Source organism: Hemitrygon akajei, chromosome 29, assembly GCF_048418815.1.
Source record: "Hemitrygon akajei chromosome 29, sHemAka1.3, whole genome shotgun sequence".
Lineage (NCBI taxonomy): Eukaryota > Metazoa > Chordata > Chondrichthyes > Myliobatiformes > Dasyatidae > Hemitrygon > Hemitrygon akajei.
Genome location: NC_133152.1, coordinates 23,670,974 through 23,691,038, shown reverse-complemented (window position 1 = coordinate 23,691,038; position 20,065 = coordinate 23,670,974). Strand labels below are relative to the sequence as shown.

The 20,065-nt window shown below is 41.5% G+C and overlaps 1 protein-coding gene across 4 annotated transcripts in view; it reads left to right on the top strand.

Moving 5' to 3' along the window:
* The first annotated feature begins 324 nt into the window (after positions 1 to 324).
* tmco4 (transmembrane and coiled-coil domains 4) overlaps positions 325 to 20,065 on the top strand; it is a 92,593-nt gene continuing 72,852 nt past the window's right edge. Inside the window, exons 1-6 of one of the 4 annotated variants that reach the window (XM_073031884.1) lie at positions 358 to 486; positions 5,380 to 5,484; positions 5,920 to 6,106; positions 11,221 to 11,395; positions 11,556 to 11,583; positions 14,172 to 14,304. In XM_073031884.1, the coding sequence (XP_072887985.1) occupies positions 5,976 to 6,106; positions 11,221 to 11,395; positions 11,556 to 11,583; positions 14,172 to 14,304 (467 nt within the window). In that variant the 5' untranslated portion in view covers positions 358 to 486; positions 5,380 to 5,484; positions 5,920 to 5,975. Of the gene's footprint in view, positions 487 to 5,379; positions 5,485 to 5,900; positions 6,107 to 11,220; positions 11,396 to 11,555; positions 11,584 to 14,171; positions 14,305 to 20,065 lie in introns of all 4 variants that reach the window. The other 3 variants (XM_073031883.1, XM_073031886.1, XM_073031885.1) reach the window with 3 other exon arrangements.

Below are 20,065 nucleotides of genomic sequence, written 5' to 3'. Positions count from 1 at the left end.
AATGCCCACTTGCCATCGCTACCATCAGGAAGGAGGTACAGGAGCCTGAAGACACCCACTCAATGTTTCAGGAACAGCTTCTTCCCCTCTGCCATCAGATTTCTGAAAGGGCAATGAACCCATGAACACTACCTCACTAGCTTTCTGGCTCTCTTTTTGCACTTCCGTATACTCGTTACTTTAGTTCACAGTTATTATTAAGTATTGCAATATACTGCTGGCACAAAACAACGATTTTCTCGAGAAATGCCAGTGATATTCCACCCGATTCTTTTTCACGCAAGCCCTCGCCACTCCACTTCCGCAGAAGTGTGCTCGCGACGTCACCCCGCAGTTGGAAAAAGAAAGGCGCTACAGAAGTGAAACTTTTCATCGTCGCGCTCGGGCGCGGGCACGGGCGCGGACGCGGAAGGCGCGCCCCCGTGCCCGGCAAGCGGCGCGCCCGGCCCGGGGTGAAGCTGGAAGTCGGCCCGAGGCCTCACGCAGGTAAGGGGCGCCGCCGGTCCGAGTCCCCGCCGCGGGCCTATGCTCCGGCCGCGGGGGCTCCCCGCTTCCTCCGTAAAAGCGCCTTCACGCCGGAAGCTCGGCAGGGCGACATTTGGCACCATTTACCCCACAGGGCAAAAGTACACCCTGCCCGGGGCTCACCTTCCTCAGAAAAATCCAATAACTCCAGAACATCCCGAGTGAAACTTGCCTCCAGTATATCGGTTACTTTCACTGCGCAAACATGTTTTCTCTCAGGCGTAAGGAAGCCATTTGACCCTTCAGGTCAATGTCAGGGAGCAGACCCCACTCCTTATTCCTTTGCCCCCCTGCTGCACTCAAACACGTGCCCTTCTAACCTTTGATCTTTAAGTGGTCATTTACAATATGCCCCATGTCCTCTGACACCAGAGGAAAATTTGCCGAGTAGAAATTTGCTTGGTCGCAGAAACAGACATCCCACCCTACAAAAACTCATTTCACGGAGGTAGCACCATCAATTTGCGGGAGAGGTGGGACGTCTGCCATAGAGTAGCTCCTCAGCAGCTGGCCAGCTAGTTTAAATAACGTTAGCTATGCTAATAAACGAATGACACCTGTTAAGATCACCTCAACATGTCTTTTACATTTTAACCCTCCATGGGCAATAGAAAAGTCACTGTTGCAAACAGTGCAGCGAGCAACACTGTCATTATTTTTGACCCCTATTAGGAAGGGGTACACTTTAGTGTAGCCTGGGGTGAAGTATATTTTCCTTTTTTGGAACACTGCCATGGTGTTTTTTTTTCTCCCTCTCCCTCTCTCTCTCTCCCCCTCTCCTTCCCTCTCAAAAAAAAATTGATTTCCAGGATATTGTATATAATTTGTGGGCGTCAGGAGCCACTGTCAATATGCAGCAGACTCCCGTAACTTCCGGGAGAGGTGGGATGTCTGCAGAAAGAACATGCAGAAAGCCTAGGTAGTTCTGAGGTTGGGACATGTTCTGCACAGCTTTGTGGGCTGAAGGGCCTGTATTGTGCTGTAGGTTTTCTGTGTTTCAGAAGGTACCCAATGACAGGATAGCATCTGGGTCCCTTGGAGTAGTGAGGCAGTGACACTGTCTGATCCACCACTGTGTTGTTTTATAATAAACATCTCTGACTATATCTGTCTCTTCAACCAGTTCAAGTTGGGGATCATGAATGAACAGCCCTTTTCAACTCCAGCCACAAATTCTCAATTGGATTGAGGTCTAGACTTTGACTTGGCCACTCCAGGACATTAATTTTGTTCTTTTTAAGCCATTCCCGTGTAGCTTTGGCTTTATGCTTGGGATCATTGTCTTGCTTGAAAACAAATCTCCCAGGTCGCAGTTCTCTTGCAGACTGCATAAGGTTTTCCTCCAGGATTTCCTTGTACTTTGCTACTCAGGGCGCTGAGTAGGCTACGGTCAATTATGGAAAACTCTGAACATCCTCTACATAGCACCATCCAGAGACAGAGAAGCAGTTTCAGCGACAGGTTACTATCGATGCAATGCTCCTCAGACAGGATGAAGAGGTCAATACTCCCCAATGCCATTAGGCTTTACAATTCAACCGCCAGGACTTAAGAACTTTTTAAAAGCTATTATTAATGCTTTTTGAGATAGTGATTTAGTTGCATATCATATTTTTTACTGAGTTAAGTATTGTATGTAATTAGTTTTGCTACAACAAGTGTATGGGACATTGGAAAAAAGTTGAATTTCCCCATGGGGATGAATAAAGTACCGGTATCTATCTATCTATCTATCATTCATTTTACCCTCTACCTTCACAAGCCTTCCAGGGCCTGCTGCAGTGAACCATCCCCACAGCATGATGCAGCCACTACCATGCTTCACGGTAGGGACGGCATGTTTTTGATTATGTGCAGTGTTTGGATTATGCCAAACAGCATTTAGTCTGATGGCCAAAAAGCTCAACTTTGGTTTCATCAGACCATAGAATCTTCTTCCAACTGACTTCAGAGTCTCCCACATGCCTTCTGGCAAAACCTAGCTGATATTTCATGTGAGTTTTTTTTCCCCAACAGTTGCTTTCTCTTCGCCATTCTCACATAAAGCTGTGACTGGTGAAGCACCCGGGCAACAGTTGTTGTACGCGCAGTCTCTCCCATCTCAGCCACTGAAGTTTAGAACTCCTCCTGAGTTGTCATAGGTCTCTTGGTGACCTCCCTCACTAGTCCCCTTGTATGGTCACTCATTTTTTGAGGACAGCCTGCTCTAGGTAGATTTACAGTTGTACCATATTCTTTCCATTTCTTGATTGACTTTACTGTACTCCATGGGATATTCAGTGACTTGGACATTTTCTTATATCCATCTCCCGACTTGTGCTTTTCAAAAATCTTTTCATGGAGTTGCTTGGAGTGTTCTTTTGTCCTCATGGTGTAGTTTTTGCCAGGATAATGACTCACTAGCAGTTAGGCCTTCCAGATACAGGTGTATTTTTACTACAGTGGATTGAAATACCTTCACTGCACGCAATCTCAATTTAACTAATTATGTGACTTCTAAAACCAATTGGCTGCACCAGCGATGACTTGGTATGTCATATTAAAGGGTGTGAATGCTTATGTAATCAATTAATTTGTATTTTATATTTGTAATTAATTTAGATCACTTTGTAGAGATCTGTTTTCACTTTGACACAAAAGAGTTTTTCTGTTGATCAGTGTCATAAAAAGCCAAATTAAATTCACTGTGATTCAGTGTTGTAAAACATTAAAACTTGAGGGGGGGGGGGGTGAATACCTTTTATAAATACTGTAGCTTTGAGGCTTTCAGCTGCAGCCACTTTGTTAAAGGGTTAAACATTAAGGATTCAAGATCCCTATTGTGTAATTAGAGGAGCAATGAACCCACTGGTAAGATGTGCCTTGTGGGGCATTGGCTTGATGTGATTTTTGAGGTCTGAGTAATAGTGAGTGGGTACAGAGGAATAGCTTGGCTCCAATTGGATTACTGCACACTGCTGCTGGGTTAATACATTAATAAAAGCATTGTCTTGCACAGCAAGGTGAAGCTTGCGATAGAGTTGTTTAGGAGTAGATGCATCTGTATTGATTTTGGAGCAATTCAGATCCAGCGATGTGTGTCATGAGGAACGGGAGATGGTAAAGATCGGAATGTAATTGCACTCACATTAAAATTACATGTACAATTGTTGACTCGGAGTCTGGATGAAGGCGTACCAAAATAGCTACTGTTGAATGCCACAGGAACGTATAGACAAATGCAAGCTGACTGATAGATTCTGTAAAAATACAATTACGGGTCTGCCAGAGCAGCAAAAAAACCTTGCCTTCCAATCCTGCTTGCTTGTTAGCAACACACACGTAATGCTGGAGGCAATCAGCAGGCCAGGCAGCATCTATGGAAAAAAGTAACCGTCGACGTTTCGGGCCGAGACCCTTCATCAGGGCGGTGGGTGGGGTTCTCAGCCAAAAAGTCAACTTTACTCTTTCAGCCCGGCCTGCTGAGTTCCTCCATCGTTCTGTGTGTGTTGCTTTGGATTTCTAACATCTGCAGATTTTCTCTTGTTTGTGATACTTGTTACATCAGTTCTTTACTGCATAATAAGAGTACTTTGAATCTTGAATCTCGAATTTACACTTTCCCAACGGGCTAAAGGAACTTATTTTTTAAAATAGAAGGCACAGTTATATGTTTTGGGGATTCTCTTTAAGTTTTATTTGTATTTGTTGCTTGGAGGTAGAGTCTTTATCTCTCACAATTGTTAACATTGAATAATAATCAGCTTGAGTGAGGCCTGGTACAAAATATTATGCAGGGTTCTAGTCCAATGTCTGGGAGAGAAGGCAACTCTATGGGTTCAGGCTTACTTCAGAGACTGAGTGCATACTCAAACAAAAACTGCAGGGGAAGATGGAAGGGGCAGTGCCCGTCCTTCAAATCAAAGTCCTACCGGGATTCTTAGGCAGATGGTAAAGGATACATACATTAGGACTATTCAATAATGGAGTAATTCTATTGGTTTCCTGCCCAGTGAGAAATAATTTATTTTACACGACTTTGCTGCGTGCAGATTGACTGCAGCATTTCCTAGACTAGAGCAGTGACCATACTATTTGAAAGTATTTAATTGGGTGTTAAATATTTTAGCATGTCCTAAGTTAAAATACTTAACAAAGTTTTTTACTCAGAGAGTGGTGAGTGCGTGGATTGGGCTGCTGGCAACGGTGGTGGAGGTGGATACAATAGGGTCTTTTAAGCGGCTTTTAGATAGGTACATGGAGCTTAGTAAAATAGAGGGCTATAGGTAAGCCTAGTAATTTCTGAGGTAGGGACATGTTCGGCACAACTTTGTGGGCCAAAGGGCCTGTATTGAGCTGTAGGTTTTCTGTTTCTATGTTTCTATTTACAAACTATGGGGTTCTATTAATAATCTTCAGTATTTAGACAAGTCCTTGAAATAATTTTGAATTGGTATTTGGCTATAACTAACAAACTAGAATCCGTATCCTTGAAAGTGTGAATATTCTTGTTTAGTTGGAGAACTTTTAACAGCTCTCCCAAGAGGAATACTCTCAACTGCCTTTTTTCAACCTCAAAGCTTATTTGAGCTGATTTATCAACCGAGTAATCCCCATTCTCAATATCAAACCATCTTCATGTAGCCAAGAGGCAATTGTGTTCTTAGAAATTGCTTGTAAATTTATTGTACTCAAGGGGAGGTGCAGTATCTGTAGTTTTTAAAAAATAATCTTTCATAGGTAATGAGAAGATATGGGTATCAGGCTGATACAGCTTGTTAGCAAGTTGTGGAGTTGATAGCCTCATTTTGAGTAATACTTTCTACAGTTGGATCATATTTCATACTCAGCTGCAACTTATCTGTGAATTTGAAGGTCATAACCACGCAAAGTTAATGAACAACGCTTCAAGTGTTTTGTGACCTCAAGTTTGAAGAACATTATAAGAAGCTGCCTCTTCTTTTGTTTGCCATGCAAGAGGTTAGTGTGCATGTTACCCAACCTGGATGGAAAATTTTATTGTGGAACATTATATACTTAAAAATCTAATTAAAAGCCTGGTATTGAGGAATTCATGTGGCATTTTAAGCACTAAGACCAAAGTTTATGTCATTCTTTTTGTTAGCTTAGCCATAATTTAATGACAAACCTGGAGGGTTTGATATTTTTGAAGTATGTAGTATGCATTTTGAGGTGGTCTTTGTTTATGGTGATCAATACATTGTAGACAGCAGCTGTCAACATAGAGGGTGTGTTATGTGCTGCACTACTTATGCAGAGCGATAATTGAGAGTGATTTACTGCTGCCATTTCGTTGCAGAATAGTCAGGAATTATTGCTTCATTGTTTCTGCTGTTCCTTATTTGCACTTTATTGTATTTATTTAATTTCTTAAGTCAGGTTTTTCTCCAACAGTGGCTGAAAATGAATAGGTAATTCTTGAAGACTCTACAGCTCAGGGATCTGTGAAGATGAGCGCCGGAAGTGAAGGAAAGGAACCACTGGAGTTGGTTGGCCAACTGCTAAGTGAACCAGGACAATTCGCGTATGGCGGCCTGTGTGGTGTTACACTTTCATTACTGTTTCCTGAAGAGGAGCACAGGTCAGTTCCCTTATGCACGTCACTAATGCTCAGCAAATTTTACTCAACTGTCTTCCTGTAGCATTTGTCATTTATACACTTACAGCAGAGATGACCAGGTAGCAATGAGAAGGTGGACTTGTTGGTTTCCCTCCTCTCATTAGCCCTAGAGCACAGATGTTACACAGCTTAACTGCTGCCCTAACAGATAATGTGGTATGGACCAGAGATGGAACTCAATAGAAATCCAAATGTGAAGCCTCTATGTCAGTACTTTGGAATTGTGAAGATTTTCATTTGGCCACGTACTGTCCATCTGTATGGCCCAGTAGTAGCAATAGCTAAATTGATGTCCAAATGTATGCTGATAGAATCCTCAAGTTGAACTCACTTTGAAGGTTCATTTCAGTTCAGAGAATGTATACAGAATATGACCTGCAATTTTTACTCCCACGGACATCCACAAAACAAGAAACCCCATAGAATGAATGATAGAAACATCAAAGTCCTAAACCCCCCCACCCCCTCCCTTCACACAAGCAGAAGCATCAACTGTCCCTGTCCCCCTCATTTACGCCAGCAGAAACACCCCCTCCCCCACCATGCGAGCAACAGCAAAAGCCCCCAAAGGGACCTTGATCAAGAGTCTATCGGAACTACAGTCCATTACTCAACATTTCGGTATCTGAGACAGGCTCTCCCTTTCCATCAAGGGAGAGAGAGGTTGCCCCTGCAACTACGAGAGTGGACACTAGCACTCAAAGTTTCAATCTTCTGTGTTGCTTTTCTAAGCTCGAGGACCAAATGGTTCTCGCTTTCTAGAGAGAGAGATATGAGAGAGATATATATATCAAGTACAGGGGCCGCCTTCTGACAGCAGCTGGTGATTCACAAACACACTGCCTGCTGTCTTGATGTGGGTGACTGAAACAACGCTTCAGTTGGCGAAGTCAGCGAGGAACCGGGTATTCCACAGGACCACTCCCTGAGGGCACACATCTTCCAGGCCGTTCCCTGAGAGAGTGAAGCGCAGGTCGCACAGCCGATCCAAAAACCCACCACTTACTGGGTGTCTATACTGTTGCATGACAATCCTCTATACACTTGTTGTACTCCTTTTACCTATCAGGAAGAACCAACAAATCAAGAAAAAATAAAAGTTTTCCCCACCTGCTAGGCCATCATCAGCATCTTTTATCACCATTCAAAATTGCTCAAATCCTTTTAAACCTGATGCAGAGAAATTTTCTGGCACACTTCTGGAAAACTCTCAGGCACTCATAAACCACATTTGCAGAAACCATGACAGATGTGGATGGTTAATAAACGCTTCCCCTTACAGAACTGTTGTCACATTGAGCAGACCATGAAACCAGTGATGACAGTGTGTGACTCATAAATACAAAGGACACATCAGTGTGCTGCACTCCTCCATTCCATTTCTAATTAATTGGCTCCACTACTTGAGGATAAATTGCAGTTGTTGCTATATACCTACCAGAAACTGAGCACCTGTATTCAGTTTTAGTGGTCATGCATTTTGTGCAGAGACCCCTACACTTCATCTGTTTTCATTATCTGCTGACATGAAGGTGGTTAGCATTGTAATTAGTGCAGATAGAAGCATAGGGTCACAAATTGATACCAATGGGCTAAACTATGACAGAATGAGGTTTCATTCTGGGCAAGTGTGAAACCATCCACTTTAGCCCATAAAAGAGAGAAATCAGTCCACCTTCTAAATAGAGAAAGCTAGTAACCATTGTAAGTCCATAAAGGCATTTTAACTCTGTGCTGTTAAAATATGGAGCAGTGTGGAAAGTGATGAAGCAGCTAACAGTGCTGTATTCTATATCCAGAGAACTAGAATGCAAGGGCACTAAATTCATGCTACAACTATTTGAAACCCCAGTTGGACCAAGTCTGTGGTACTATGCACCACACCTTTGGAAAGATGTACAAGTTCCAGTGGTGGAGCATGGATTTGTTAGAAAAATACCTGGATTCTCCAGGTTAAATGGCAGAGTGAGAGCACACAAATTAATATTTAATTCCTTGGAATTTGCAAGGATGTAGGGTAGATTTTTTCCCCCACTAGTTTGAAATCTAGAATTAAGGCAGGAAGCACTTCCTCATACACAGGTAGTAAAAGTACTCATTTCTTCTTCACCCTGCTAGTTGATGCTGGAGGAATTGCTAAATTTTAAACTAATGTTGGTAGACTTCCTATAGAATTTTGGCATTAGCGTGGATCTCATGAACAGCAAAATAGCTTTGAGGAACCAAATAAGTTACTGCTGTATTTACATTCACTGGCCACTTCATTAGATAAGAAAAATACCTAATAAAGCGGCCATTAAGTGTATGTTTTGGTCTTCAGCTGTTGTGGCCCATCCACTTCAAGTTTCGACATTGTGCGTTCAGAGATGCTGTTCTGCACACCACTGTTGTAACCTGTAGTTATTTGAGTTACTGTCAATAACTGAACCTCTTGACCACGTCTGCATGCTTTTATGCATCTGAGCTGCTGCCACATGATTGACTGGTTAGATATTTGCGTTAATGAGCTGGTGTACATCATAAAATGGGAAATTTCCGGAGGTGTTTGGTAGTCTGATGACAATCTGGCCAATAACCATGAGAGAATGTGAATTTATCCATACAATGGATGTTTGGTCTTGAACCCAGCTGTTTGCATTTAACAAGTAAACACACTTTTTCACTGACATTGGATGCTATCAATATTAACCAAAGAAATCAATCTCAATAAAGGGAAATGCCTGTTGGAGCCAGATAAGATGAACTGTAGGAAAAAACCTAATTGATATTGCTTCTCCTAATTAATTTTTGTTACTGAAATTTAAGACAGAAAGCATTGAATTGAGCTGGAGTTTGTTGGTATGTGTATTTTCAACAAGTACCTTCTGGAGTATGCTGTTTTGTCTTTCACAAAGTTATTTTCTTTATTGCCATCTGGAGCTAATTCATTTTTTGAAGGAAATGGACTTTTGCTGGCATTGTTAAACTAGTTGGCATTTTCACCATTTCACATCACTAAAGTTGTGTAATTTCCATGTTTTTATTTTATTTCAGAATTCCAGAAGGTTCTAAGTTGCTGTTTCATGCAGCGAATCAGATTTCAAATGGCAAGAAAATTTGCTAGAATGTTCTAACAGATAATAGTTGTCATACTTTCAGCAGTAGGGTTGCCCTTTACTTACTTCTCAATCAGCACTGTTGTGTACAGTTTAGGGTTAGATGAGCCTTTGACCACAGTTCATTTCAGATTAGGTCTTTGTTTCGATTTGGGTGTTCATTCACAACTGCTTATAAGTTACAAGCCTTCCCGCGATTGTTAATATTTGAAGATATTGTATTTCACTATGACTTAAAACAAGGCCTTGTATCTCATTGAGTCTATTCTGATTTACAGAGCGATTCCATCAATACCATTTCTCCTGTTATTTCACATGTGCCTATTAAGTGTATTGAGTCCCTCACCAACCACGAGCACAGGGGGTTTAATTTACAGTGCCCAATCAATCCAACAGCCAGCAGAAAAGGTAGACAATGGGAGCACCCAGGAGAAACCCATGCAGTTGCAAAGACAACATGCAAACTGCATACAGACAGCACAAGAGATCAGAACTAAGCTAGATCATTGGGTCTGCAAAGCAACGGCACTACTTGTAAACGAGCTCCCAAGTGTTGTGACGTGAGCAAAATGACCACAGGGACACTGAAGCTAGTGGATATAAAAGTGTTTATTTAACAAAAACCAGCAATAGGCATCATAATTTGAGACACTCTTGGAAGAAGAGGTCCTCTCAACCCAGTATTACACGACAATGTATTAACAATGCTTCCTTTGAATTGCATATAGTTTTCAAACACCACCTTCGCACCCACACTCCAGAGTGTTAATTACCACTACCTTTAACCCACATTTATGCATAGGCAGTCATCTGTGGTTTAATTGTTCTGACCTGTGTTTTAAATTCAATCTGCAATCCACATTCAAATCTGAAGTTCGGTCGCTGGTGAAATTAATATTTGCCATATACCCTAACTCAGAATATTCCTTAACAGAGACAACATGCCACAGGAGGTCAGAACAGAACTAGATCACTGGATCTCCAAAGCAGCTGCGCTACCTGCAAATCCACTGTGCCATTGTTCATTGCTTTTCAGTTTTATATTTGTATGTGAGAAATGCATGTGCACACGAGCGAATTTGGCACTGAGTTGGTGTATATGTATATACTGTGTGTATATGTTTCTGTGATCACACTTGGGCAAAGTTACACTATGTCAAGGAATACATATAAATATATGTGTGTGTGTGTGTGTGTGTGTGTGTATATATATATATATATATATATATAGTACTATGCAAAAGTCTTAGAACATATACATAGCTAAAGTGCCTAAGACTTTAGCACAGTACTGTGAGTACGTATGTATATAAGAGTGCATATATGTATGTGTGTATGTGTTGTGTGATATTAAATTTGTAAATACACAGTAAATACAGTGGCAATTTTAGTAGGTTCTTGTACCCAATAAAGTGGCGGCTGAGTGTACGTTCTTAGTCTTCTGCTGCTTGATCCCATCCACTTCAAGGTTCAGCACGTTGTGTATTCAGAGGTGCTCTTTTGCGCATCACTGTTCTAATGTGTGGTTATTTGAGTTACTGTTGGCCTTCCTATCATCTTGAACCAGTCTGGTTATTCTCCTCTGACCTCCCTCATGAACTGCCGCTCAATAGATGTATTTTGGTTTGTTTTACACCATTCTCTGTAAACTCTAGAAACTGTTGCACATAAAATCTCAGGAGATTGACAGTTTCTAATATACTCAAACCACCCTGTCTAATCCCAACGATCATTCCATGGCTAAAGTCACTTGGTCATATTTCGTCCCCATTCTTATATTTGGTCTGAACAGCAACTGAGCCTCTTGACCATGCCTGCAAGCTTTTATGCATTGAGTTGCTGCTGCATGATTAACTGATGAGATGTTCGCATTAATGAGCAGGTGCACCTATTAAGGTAGCCCCTGTATACATGTACTGAATTAAAGATGTGTGAATCCTTTTAAAACAATTCACTAAAAGTGTTTCTTTGGTTTTGTAGGCTGTTCAGAGTACAGTTTATTGAAGGGCTTGTACAGTGGTTGCAACTTTCAGAAGCCGTCTTGCCTGTCATGGAGGCCTTTACCAACGGAATGGGAGGGGAAGGTACTGACACATTTGCAGATGTGCTGCTCAAAGAACCAGTTTTGAAGGATAATCCAATCTTGATCACCCAGGTAAACGTTCTGTGCAGTTAAATCTTCTGGCACTCTGGGTAATTTTTCTTGAAGCTGTAACTCTGTGCACATATTTCTACACAAATGTCCATGAAATATTTGTCTTCATGTTAGAAAAGTTCAAGAATTTAACTGATTTTGTTTTGTTTTTCTGTTTCAGGATCTTGTTTCCTTTTCCCTAAAAGATGGTGAGTTCTGGATTCTCTGACTCTTGTCTCTAAATGTGTTGGACTGGAGTACTACTGCTTATGCATCCTGTTACTCCCACACACCCTGTACTGAGTACTCAGTCCTTCTGATTTACCTGATGCACTTCACCCCCGGGCCACAGCCTGACCTCCTGCTATCGAGATGTTTCTTCACTGCACTCCCTACAAGCATGTCAGATGAATAGCACAGATACCATTATCACTTTAGTCTAAAGCTACACAAATCACAAGAAGGTATGAGTTGAAGAAGGCCATTCAGCTCATTGTCAGTTCCAAATTCAACCTTATTGGATCCCTGAATTAGGAAACAGTCAGATTCAAGACCAGTCTTCTTTGTACCATTTCAGAATGCTCATTCCTTGCATCATGGGATTGAAACATACATTTCACACACAGTTTTCCTCTATTATTATCTTATTATTTGTAGCTCTGATTCTGCATTACTTGTGCAGCTGCTGTCTGTCTAACCAAGGATACTTTCCTGATGCAGGAAGTCCCCAGGCAAATCTTGTAAATAACCAGGCTGTTTGCAGGTCAGTCTTGCTGAATTTGGCAAAGGTGATTTGAAGAAGAAATCAACTTTGGAAAGAGCCAGACAAAGTACAGGATTGGAATTAAATGAGATAAATGAAGAGTCCATGAGATTCCTGACTTTAATACCACAAATCTTGAACTTGTCCTGATTTTAAAAGAGACAGTTCTTTGTTACATTGCTGATATCAAGCAGGAGATAACACTGATTCAGAAGAAAAGCTGTGCTATATGCTGTATATATTTAATGTCCTGAGTGGCTGTTGATAGTTTTAAGTTTGGGGCTTTGGTATAGGGTCATTATCTGTTTCCTCTCCTGCTGGGCTTTCCAATTTTTTTTAACAGTTTGGAGTTAAGGGAGGAACTCAGCAGGTCAGGCAGCATCCGTGAAACAAGCAGTCAGTGTTTCCATGGATGCTGCCCGACCTGCTGAGTTTCCTCCAGCGTGTTGTATGTGTTGCTTTGACCCCAGCATCTGCAGTGTACTTCGTGTTTAGAGTTCAGGGAGAACTATTTACCAGAGTGCCAAGAGAGCGCTCAGCTCATTGAAATTTTAATCTGTGCCCAAAGCATTGGAAGGACGACCTCTCTTGGCGTCTGTACAGAATTGGAGTATCAGATTGAACTCGAGGAGGTGAGATAGGGATTGAATCTAGAACTTCACTTGATATAGTTGAAGGTAGTGCTACTGTCTTGAACTGACACTGGGAACCTAGGCCAGTTCTGGCTGCTGGTATTGTGGTCCATCTCTCTTCACATTGACTTAGATCAACCATCTGAGCAATAACCAAGGGTAGTACCTCTGACTTTACAATATGGCTCCATTTCGTTTTGATTACAGCATTTAACAATGAAAAGTTAACAATGGAATTGTTTTATTGTTGTTTTAAATGAAAAGGATCAACATTAAACAACATTTAGCAGGGATCAATGTTCTGACAAAGGATCTTCCTCTCTCATTCCAAAGCCATTCAGCTTGGTAGCTTAATTGGTCCTATGGGTGTAACTGGGTGGCATGGGGCCCTTGGGCTGGAAGGGCTTGTTACTGTGCTGTATATCCAAATAAAAAATAAATTAATATAAAGAGTTAATCAGTTCTTGAGCCTGCTCTGCTATTCAATAAGATTACAGCTGATCCATTTGTGATCTCAACATCACTTTCCTGGAACCCCTTGTAGTTTAAGTATTTAACAATCTCTATCTTGAACGTATTCAATAACTTCAGCATTCATGGTTCTCTCAGGTACAGAATTCCAAAGATTCATAATTCTGAAAGAGGAATTTTCTCCTCAGGCCCATCTGAAATGGGAGACTCATCGTACTAAATAAAAGTATGTGGAGGTATCTACGTGTAACGCTTAATATTTGAGAACATTTGCTTGTTCTGCAGCACCAAAATGTTTTATCTGACAACACTCAGAATTATTTATTTAGAACCTGCTGGTGTATACCACTTTTTGCTTAGTACCCTGAGATTGATGCCATTGGTGCCATTGATGCTTTGAAGCAGACTGTACGCTTTGTCCCCTAAATAGGACCTGGTACCAGCCGGACGTGTAGCTGCGTCTGCACCAGACTTCAAGGTGAGTGGTCCTGCCAGCTCCTTGCACACTTTTCATCCATCCTGGTATAAAAACAGATAAAGGAACCGCAAGGCATGGAAAGGAACAACAATAGGACCTAGTGGCACCCAGTGTTCCACAGGAACACTTTTTACTTTCTTCTTTTCCTTCATTTTCATTTGCTATTTGACTTGCACAGTTAAGGTGTAATCGACTGAGTCATAAAACCGGTCAGGTGCCACACAATGTTTCTGGTGTGTGGTGAGAAAAGTAGCATAGAACACGATGAACAGTCACTTCATACAATTGGTTGGTGCTGGCCTTTGCAACTCCAGAAGAGAAACTTCTACCTTAGTATCTGCAGAGCATACAAATTCAGAACCGTATTGACAATTTGACCAAGTGGTGAACAGGAAGAATTGCTATTGTGCTTTGCTTATTTTTAATCAGTGTACAATTATGTTTGCTTTGCAGGATATTATGATGCACGAGCAAGGGTTCTAATCCGTCACATCACGTGGCTGTTAAGAATTCCATTCGAAGACCTGGAGCTCTTTGAAGAATCATTGGTGGAGAGTCTAAAAGGATATAAAGAAAAAGACACAGCGTAAGAGGGGAGCCGGACTTTATATATTTACAGTGTGCTTTATAACTGAGAGCCTAGTAGAATTTTCCTTTTGTAGAATAAATCTTTAATTCATGATGATACCTGAATGGGTTAAAATAACTTCTTTGTAATGAAGGTCTATGATTCTTTCAAAATCTTTCAGTAGTAGTTCACGGAGTGTATTGTCCCTGTGCTGGAGAGGAGAATTGGGGATGTTCCCTCACAGCAAATGGCCATTCTGCTCCTGCATGTGTCCATCAAGTGTCTGTTTTCCTTCCTCTTTAGGGACAGATGAACCCTAATATCAGTTAGTGAATTATTCTTTGAATCATACTTTGTGATATCCATTTATAGTGGGGGCACGTGCTCAAGAAAATCCACCTATAGACGAGGCTCCAGGCTTAAGAATGCGCCCCTTTCCTTATTTCCTGCATGTGCACTCTCTCTTTTTTCCAGTGATCAGCAAATGAACTATTAGTCTCCTCTTCCAGACACTTCATTAGGTATTTTATGTTCAAGTTTCTAGGCTAATGATGCAGTATTTTAAAATAGATTATATTATTTCCTGTCTTGCTCTTCTATTTCATTGAATTTAACTTCATTCCTATAACAGGCTTCAGCTGGTTTTGTTGCAATTGATTGATTTAATTTTGGCCAAAGCAGGCGAGAGCTTTCTCATACACTTTCTATTTCCAACCCCAAACCCCCCAACATTCAGTGTGATTCCTTACCAATAGCTACCTCCATATAACCTTTTCAGTGTCAGGCAAACGAGCATGAAATATAACTAAATAAGCAGCAGGTTTAGTGTGTGCATGCGTGTGTGCGTGTGTGTGTGTGTTGCTTTGGATTTCTAGCACCTGCAGAATTTCTTATGTTGATGACTCTAATTCAACCTTGCTCAAGCTCAATGATGAGTATGCATTCAACACTAGCTCAGAAGCTGACCTGTACTGTAGAGGGAGAGTCGCTGTATGTTCTCTGCATATTTCTATGTGATTAAGATTTATTGCAATATCCTTAAGGAATCTTTGCTCTTTTCAATGTATATTTTCTCCAACCATTGACGTATTACAACCTAACCACAATGATGGGTAAGGGATATTTAAAGCATAATAGCTATACCAAGCAATTTCTGCAAAACTTGAAAAGCCGATTTATGCAACCAGCATCAGAACAGCAAATTCTCTCCTCAGTGATTTGAAAGCCCTGATCAGAGTCTCACAGTTCCCTGTAAATAAAATGCAGTGTTCCTCCTTTCTCATGAATCAAAATTCAAAGTAAATTTACTATTAAAGTAAGTTTGTTACTATGTACTGCCTTGAAATTTATTTTCTTGCAGGCGTTTGCAGGAAAGGAAAAAAGAAATACAATAGAAGTTTATGAAAACTCATACATAGTAAGATGAAGACTGATAAATAACTGATGTGCAAAAGAAGACAAACAGCAAATAAAATTATAATGAGAACAAGTTGTAAAAGTCCTTGAAAGTAAATCTGTAGGTTGTAGAATCTGCTCAGAGTAGCGTTGATTGAAGTTATTCATGCCTATTCAGAAGCCTCATGGTTGTAAGGTAATAACTATTCCTGAACCTGGTGGTGTGGGACCTAAGGCTTCTTTACCTCCTATCCAATGGTAGCAGTGAGAATTGGGCATAGTGTGGATGGTGTAAGTCTTTGATGATGGATAATACTTTCTTATGGCCTCACTTCATGTAAATGTACTCACTGATAGGGAGGGAGGGCTTCGCCTATGATGTACTGGGTTGTATCCACCACTTTCTGCAGCCTTTTCCATTACTGGGCATTGGTGTTTCCATACAACCAGTTAAGAAACTCTCCACCATACATCTGTTGAAGTTCTCAGAGTTTGTGGTGACTTGCCAAATCTTTACAAACTTCTAGGAAAGTAGAGGCGCTGCTGTTTCTTCTTTGTAATGACATTTCTGTGCTGGTCCCAGGATCGATCCTCTGATATGTTGATGCTAAGGAATTTAAAGCTGTTGATCCTCTCCACTTCCATTCCCCAAATGAGGACTGGCTCATGGACCTCTGACAACTTCTTAGTTTTTGCTGATGTTGAGTGAGAGGTTATTGTGACGCTACTCAATCAGATTTTCAATCTCCCCGCAGTATGTGGATTAGTCACCACTGTGGATTCAGCCGACAACACTGGTGTTGTCCACAAACTTAAATACAGTATAGGAGCTGTATTTAGCCACATAATCAGAGGTATAAAGTGAGTAGAGCAAGGGCTATACACACAGTCCTGTGGTGCACCTTTGCTGATAGCTGGTGTGGAGGACATGTTGTTACCAATCTACAATGGTCTGTCAGTAAGTACAGTACTCAAAGTGTTATATCTCAATGCACGGAGCATAAGAAATAAGGTGGATGATCTTGCTGCACTTTTACAGATTGTCAGGTATGATGCTGTGGCCATCACTTAATTGTGGTTGAAGGATGATAGTAGTTGGGAGCTGAATGTCCAAGGTTACACGCTGTATTGGAGGGATAGGAAGGTAGGCAGAGGGGGTGGCGTGGCTCTGCTGGTAAAGAATGGCATCAAATCAGTAGAAAGATGTGACATGGGATCGGAAGATGTTGAATCCTTGTGGGTTGAGTTCATAAACTGCAAGGGTAGAAGGACTCTGATGGCAGTTATATACAGACCCCCCCCCCCCCCCCAACAGTAGCTGGGATGTGGACCACAGCTTACAACGGGATATAGAAAAGGCGTGTGAAAAGAGCAATGTTATGATAGGCATGGGAGATTTCAACGTGCAGGTCGATTAGGGAAAATATGGTTGGTAAGGGATCTCGAGGGGGCGTTTGTTGAATGCCTTCAAGATGGCTTTTTAGAGCAGTTTGTCATTGAGCCTACTAGAGGATCAGCTATACTGGATTGGGTGTTATGTAATGAACCAGAGGCGATTAGGGAGCTTAAGGTAAAAGAACTCTTGGGAGGCAGTGATCATAATATGATTGAGTTCAACTTGAAATTTGACAGGGGAAAAAGTACAGTATGTACAGTAAGTAGCAGTATTTCAATGGATTAAAGGAAATTACAGTGGTATGAGAGAGGAGTTGACCAAGGTAAACTGGAAGGAGATGCTAGCAGGGATGACAGCAGAGCAGCAATGGTATGAGTTTCTGGGAAAAATCAGGAAGATGTAAGATAGATGTATTCCAAAAAGCCTGACTTCTGTGGTTGGGAAGATGTAGTCATTTGTTAAGGATGAGTTTATGGAGTACTTGGTGACACAGGACAAGACAAACCAAAGTCAGCATGGTTTCCCTAAGGGAAATTCTTGCTTGATGACCCTGTTGGAATTCTTTGAGGAGATCACAAGTAGGATAGACAAGGGGGATATAATGGATGTTGTATATTTGGACTTTCAGAAGGCCTTTGACAAGATGCCACACACGAGGCTGCATACCAAGTTAAGAGCACATGATATTACAGGAAAGTTTTGGCAAGGTTAGGGCATTGGCTGATTGGCAGGAGGCACCGAGTGGGAATAAAAGGATCTTTTCTGGTTGGCTGCCAGTGATTAGTGGTGTTCCTCAGGGGTCGGTGTTGGGGCTACTTTCTATGCTCTATATCAATGGTTTAGATAATGGAATGGATGGCTTTGTTGCCAGGTTTGCAGATGATATGAAGATTAGTGGAGGGGCAGGTAGTGTTGAGGAAACAGGTAGGCTGCAGAAGGGCTTAGACTGATTAGGAGAATGGGCAAGAAAGTGGCAAACGAAATACAATGTTGGAAAATGTATGGTCATGCACTTTGGTAGAAGAAATAAATGTGCAGACTATTTTCTAAATGGAGAGAAAATCCCAAAATCTGAGATGCAAAGGGACTTGGGAGTCCTTGTGCAGAACACTGAAGGTTAACTTGTAGGTTGAGTCAGTGGTGAGGAAGGCAAATGCAATGTTAGCACTCATTTCAAGAGATCTAGAATACAAGAGCAGGGATTTGATGCTGAAGCTTTATAAGGCATTGCTGAGTCCTTACCTTGAGTGTTGTGAACAGTTTTGGGCTCCTAAGAAAAGGTGTGCTAGCATTGGAGAGGATTCAAAGGAGGTTCACCAGGATGATTCTGGGAATGAAAGGGTTATCATGCGAGGAACGTTTGATAGCTCTGGGTCTGGAATTTAGAAGGATGAGAGTGGATCTCATTGAAACCTTTTGAATGCTGAAAGGCCTAGACAGAGTAGATATGGAAAGGATGTTTCTCATGGTGGGGAAATCTGGGACAGGAGGACACAGCCTCAGGAAAGAGGAGTGTTGATTTAAAACAGAGATGTGGAGAAATCTCTTTAACCAGAGGGTGGTGAATTTGTGGAATTTATTACCACAGGCAGCTGTGGAGGCCAGGTCGTTGGGTGTATTTAAGGCAGTCCTTGATAGGTTCTTGATTGGACCCTGCATCAAAGATTATGGGGAGAAGACTGGGGAGTGTGGCAGAGAAGGGGGTAAGAAAAGGATTAGCCATGATTGAATGATGGAGCAGACTAATTCTGCTCCTGAGGTCTTCTGGTCAGTGAGGAATCGAGGGTCCAGTTGCACAGGGAGGTATCGAGGCCCAGGATTTGGAGCACAATGATGCACAGGATTTGAGGCATCTGAAGGTGTCTAAGACAGACATACTTTATTGATCCCGAGGGAAATTGGGTTAAAGGGATTAAAAGTTTGGTTTAGTGGAATAAAAACGGGAAATGCTGGAAATACTCGGTAGCCTGATGACATCAGTGGAGAGAAAACAAAGATAAAACAAGTTTTGAAATGTTGAGAAAGAGTGGCACGAAGTGTGGGAGAGAGCAAAAGGGGAAGTCTGAGGTGTGGCAGGAGGGATTAAGTGGGAAATGGCTATTAACGAAAGAGGTTAGTGAAAAGATCAAGGCAAGATACAAATTTAGAATGGTTATCTGTAGTTACTTATGGAACATAAATGCTGTAAATGTGGAAAAAAATGCTAGATATGTTGATTACCTAAACTGTTAAATTCAGTGTTAATTCCTGGAAGCTGTTAAGGTGCCTAGTCAGAATGAGCTTCTGTTCTAACTTGCAATGAGCTTAGTTGGGTCATTGTAGGGGGTAGGTAAAGTCAGCATATGAGTGAAACAAGGAATTAAAATGCCTCCAATCTCATATGGCTTGAACAGAGGTGATCCACAATACTTTCTCCCAACCCGTGTTTGGTTTTTCCAGTGCAGAGCAGGCCGCCTTGCAAGCAACAGATACATGACACTAGATTTGGGGGAGAAAAAGTAAATTACTATTTTGCATTGAGAAAATCCAACAAAAAGAAGCGGATACGGCCCAGTCCATCACGGGTAATGCCCTCCCCACCACTGAGCACATATACACGAAGTGTTGTCGCAGGAAGGCAGCCATCATCAGGGATGCCCACCATGTCATTCTCACTTCTCGCTGCTGCCATCACGAAGAAGGTACGGGATCCTCAGGACTCACACCACCAGGTTCAGGAACAGTTATCACCCCTCAACCATCAGGCTCTTGAACCAAAGGGGATCACTTCACTTCACTTGCCCCATCAATGAAATGTTCCCACAACCTATGGACTCATTTTCACAAACTCTGCATCTCGTGTTCTTGATATTTATTGTTTATTTATTTATTATTATTATTGTTTCTTTTTGTATTTACGTAGTTTGTTGTCTTTTGCACTCTGGTCAAGCGCCCATATTGTTGCAAACTTTCATTGATACTATTAAGGTTGTTATTCTGTAATAGATT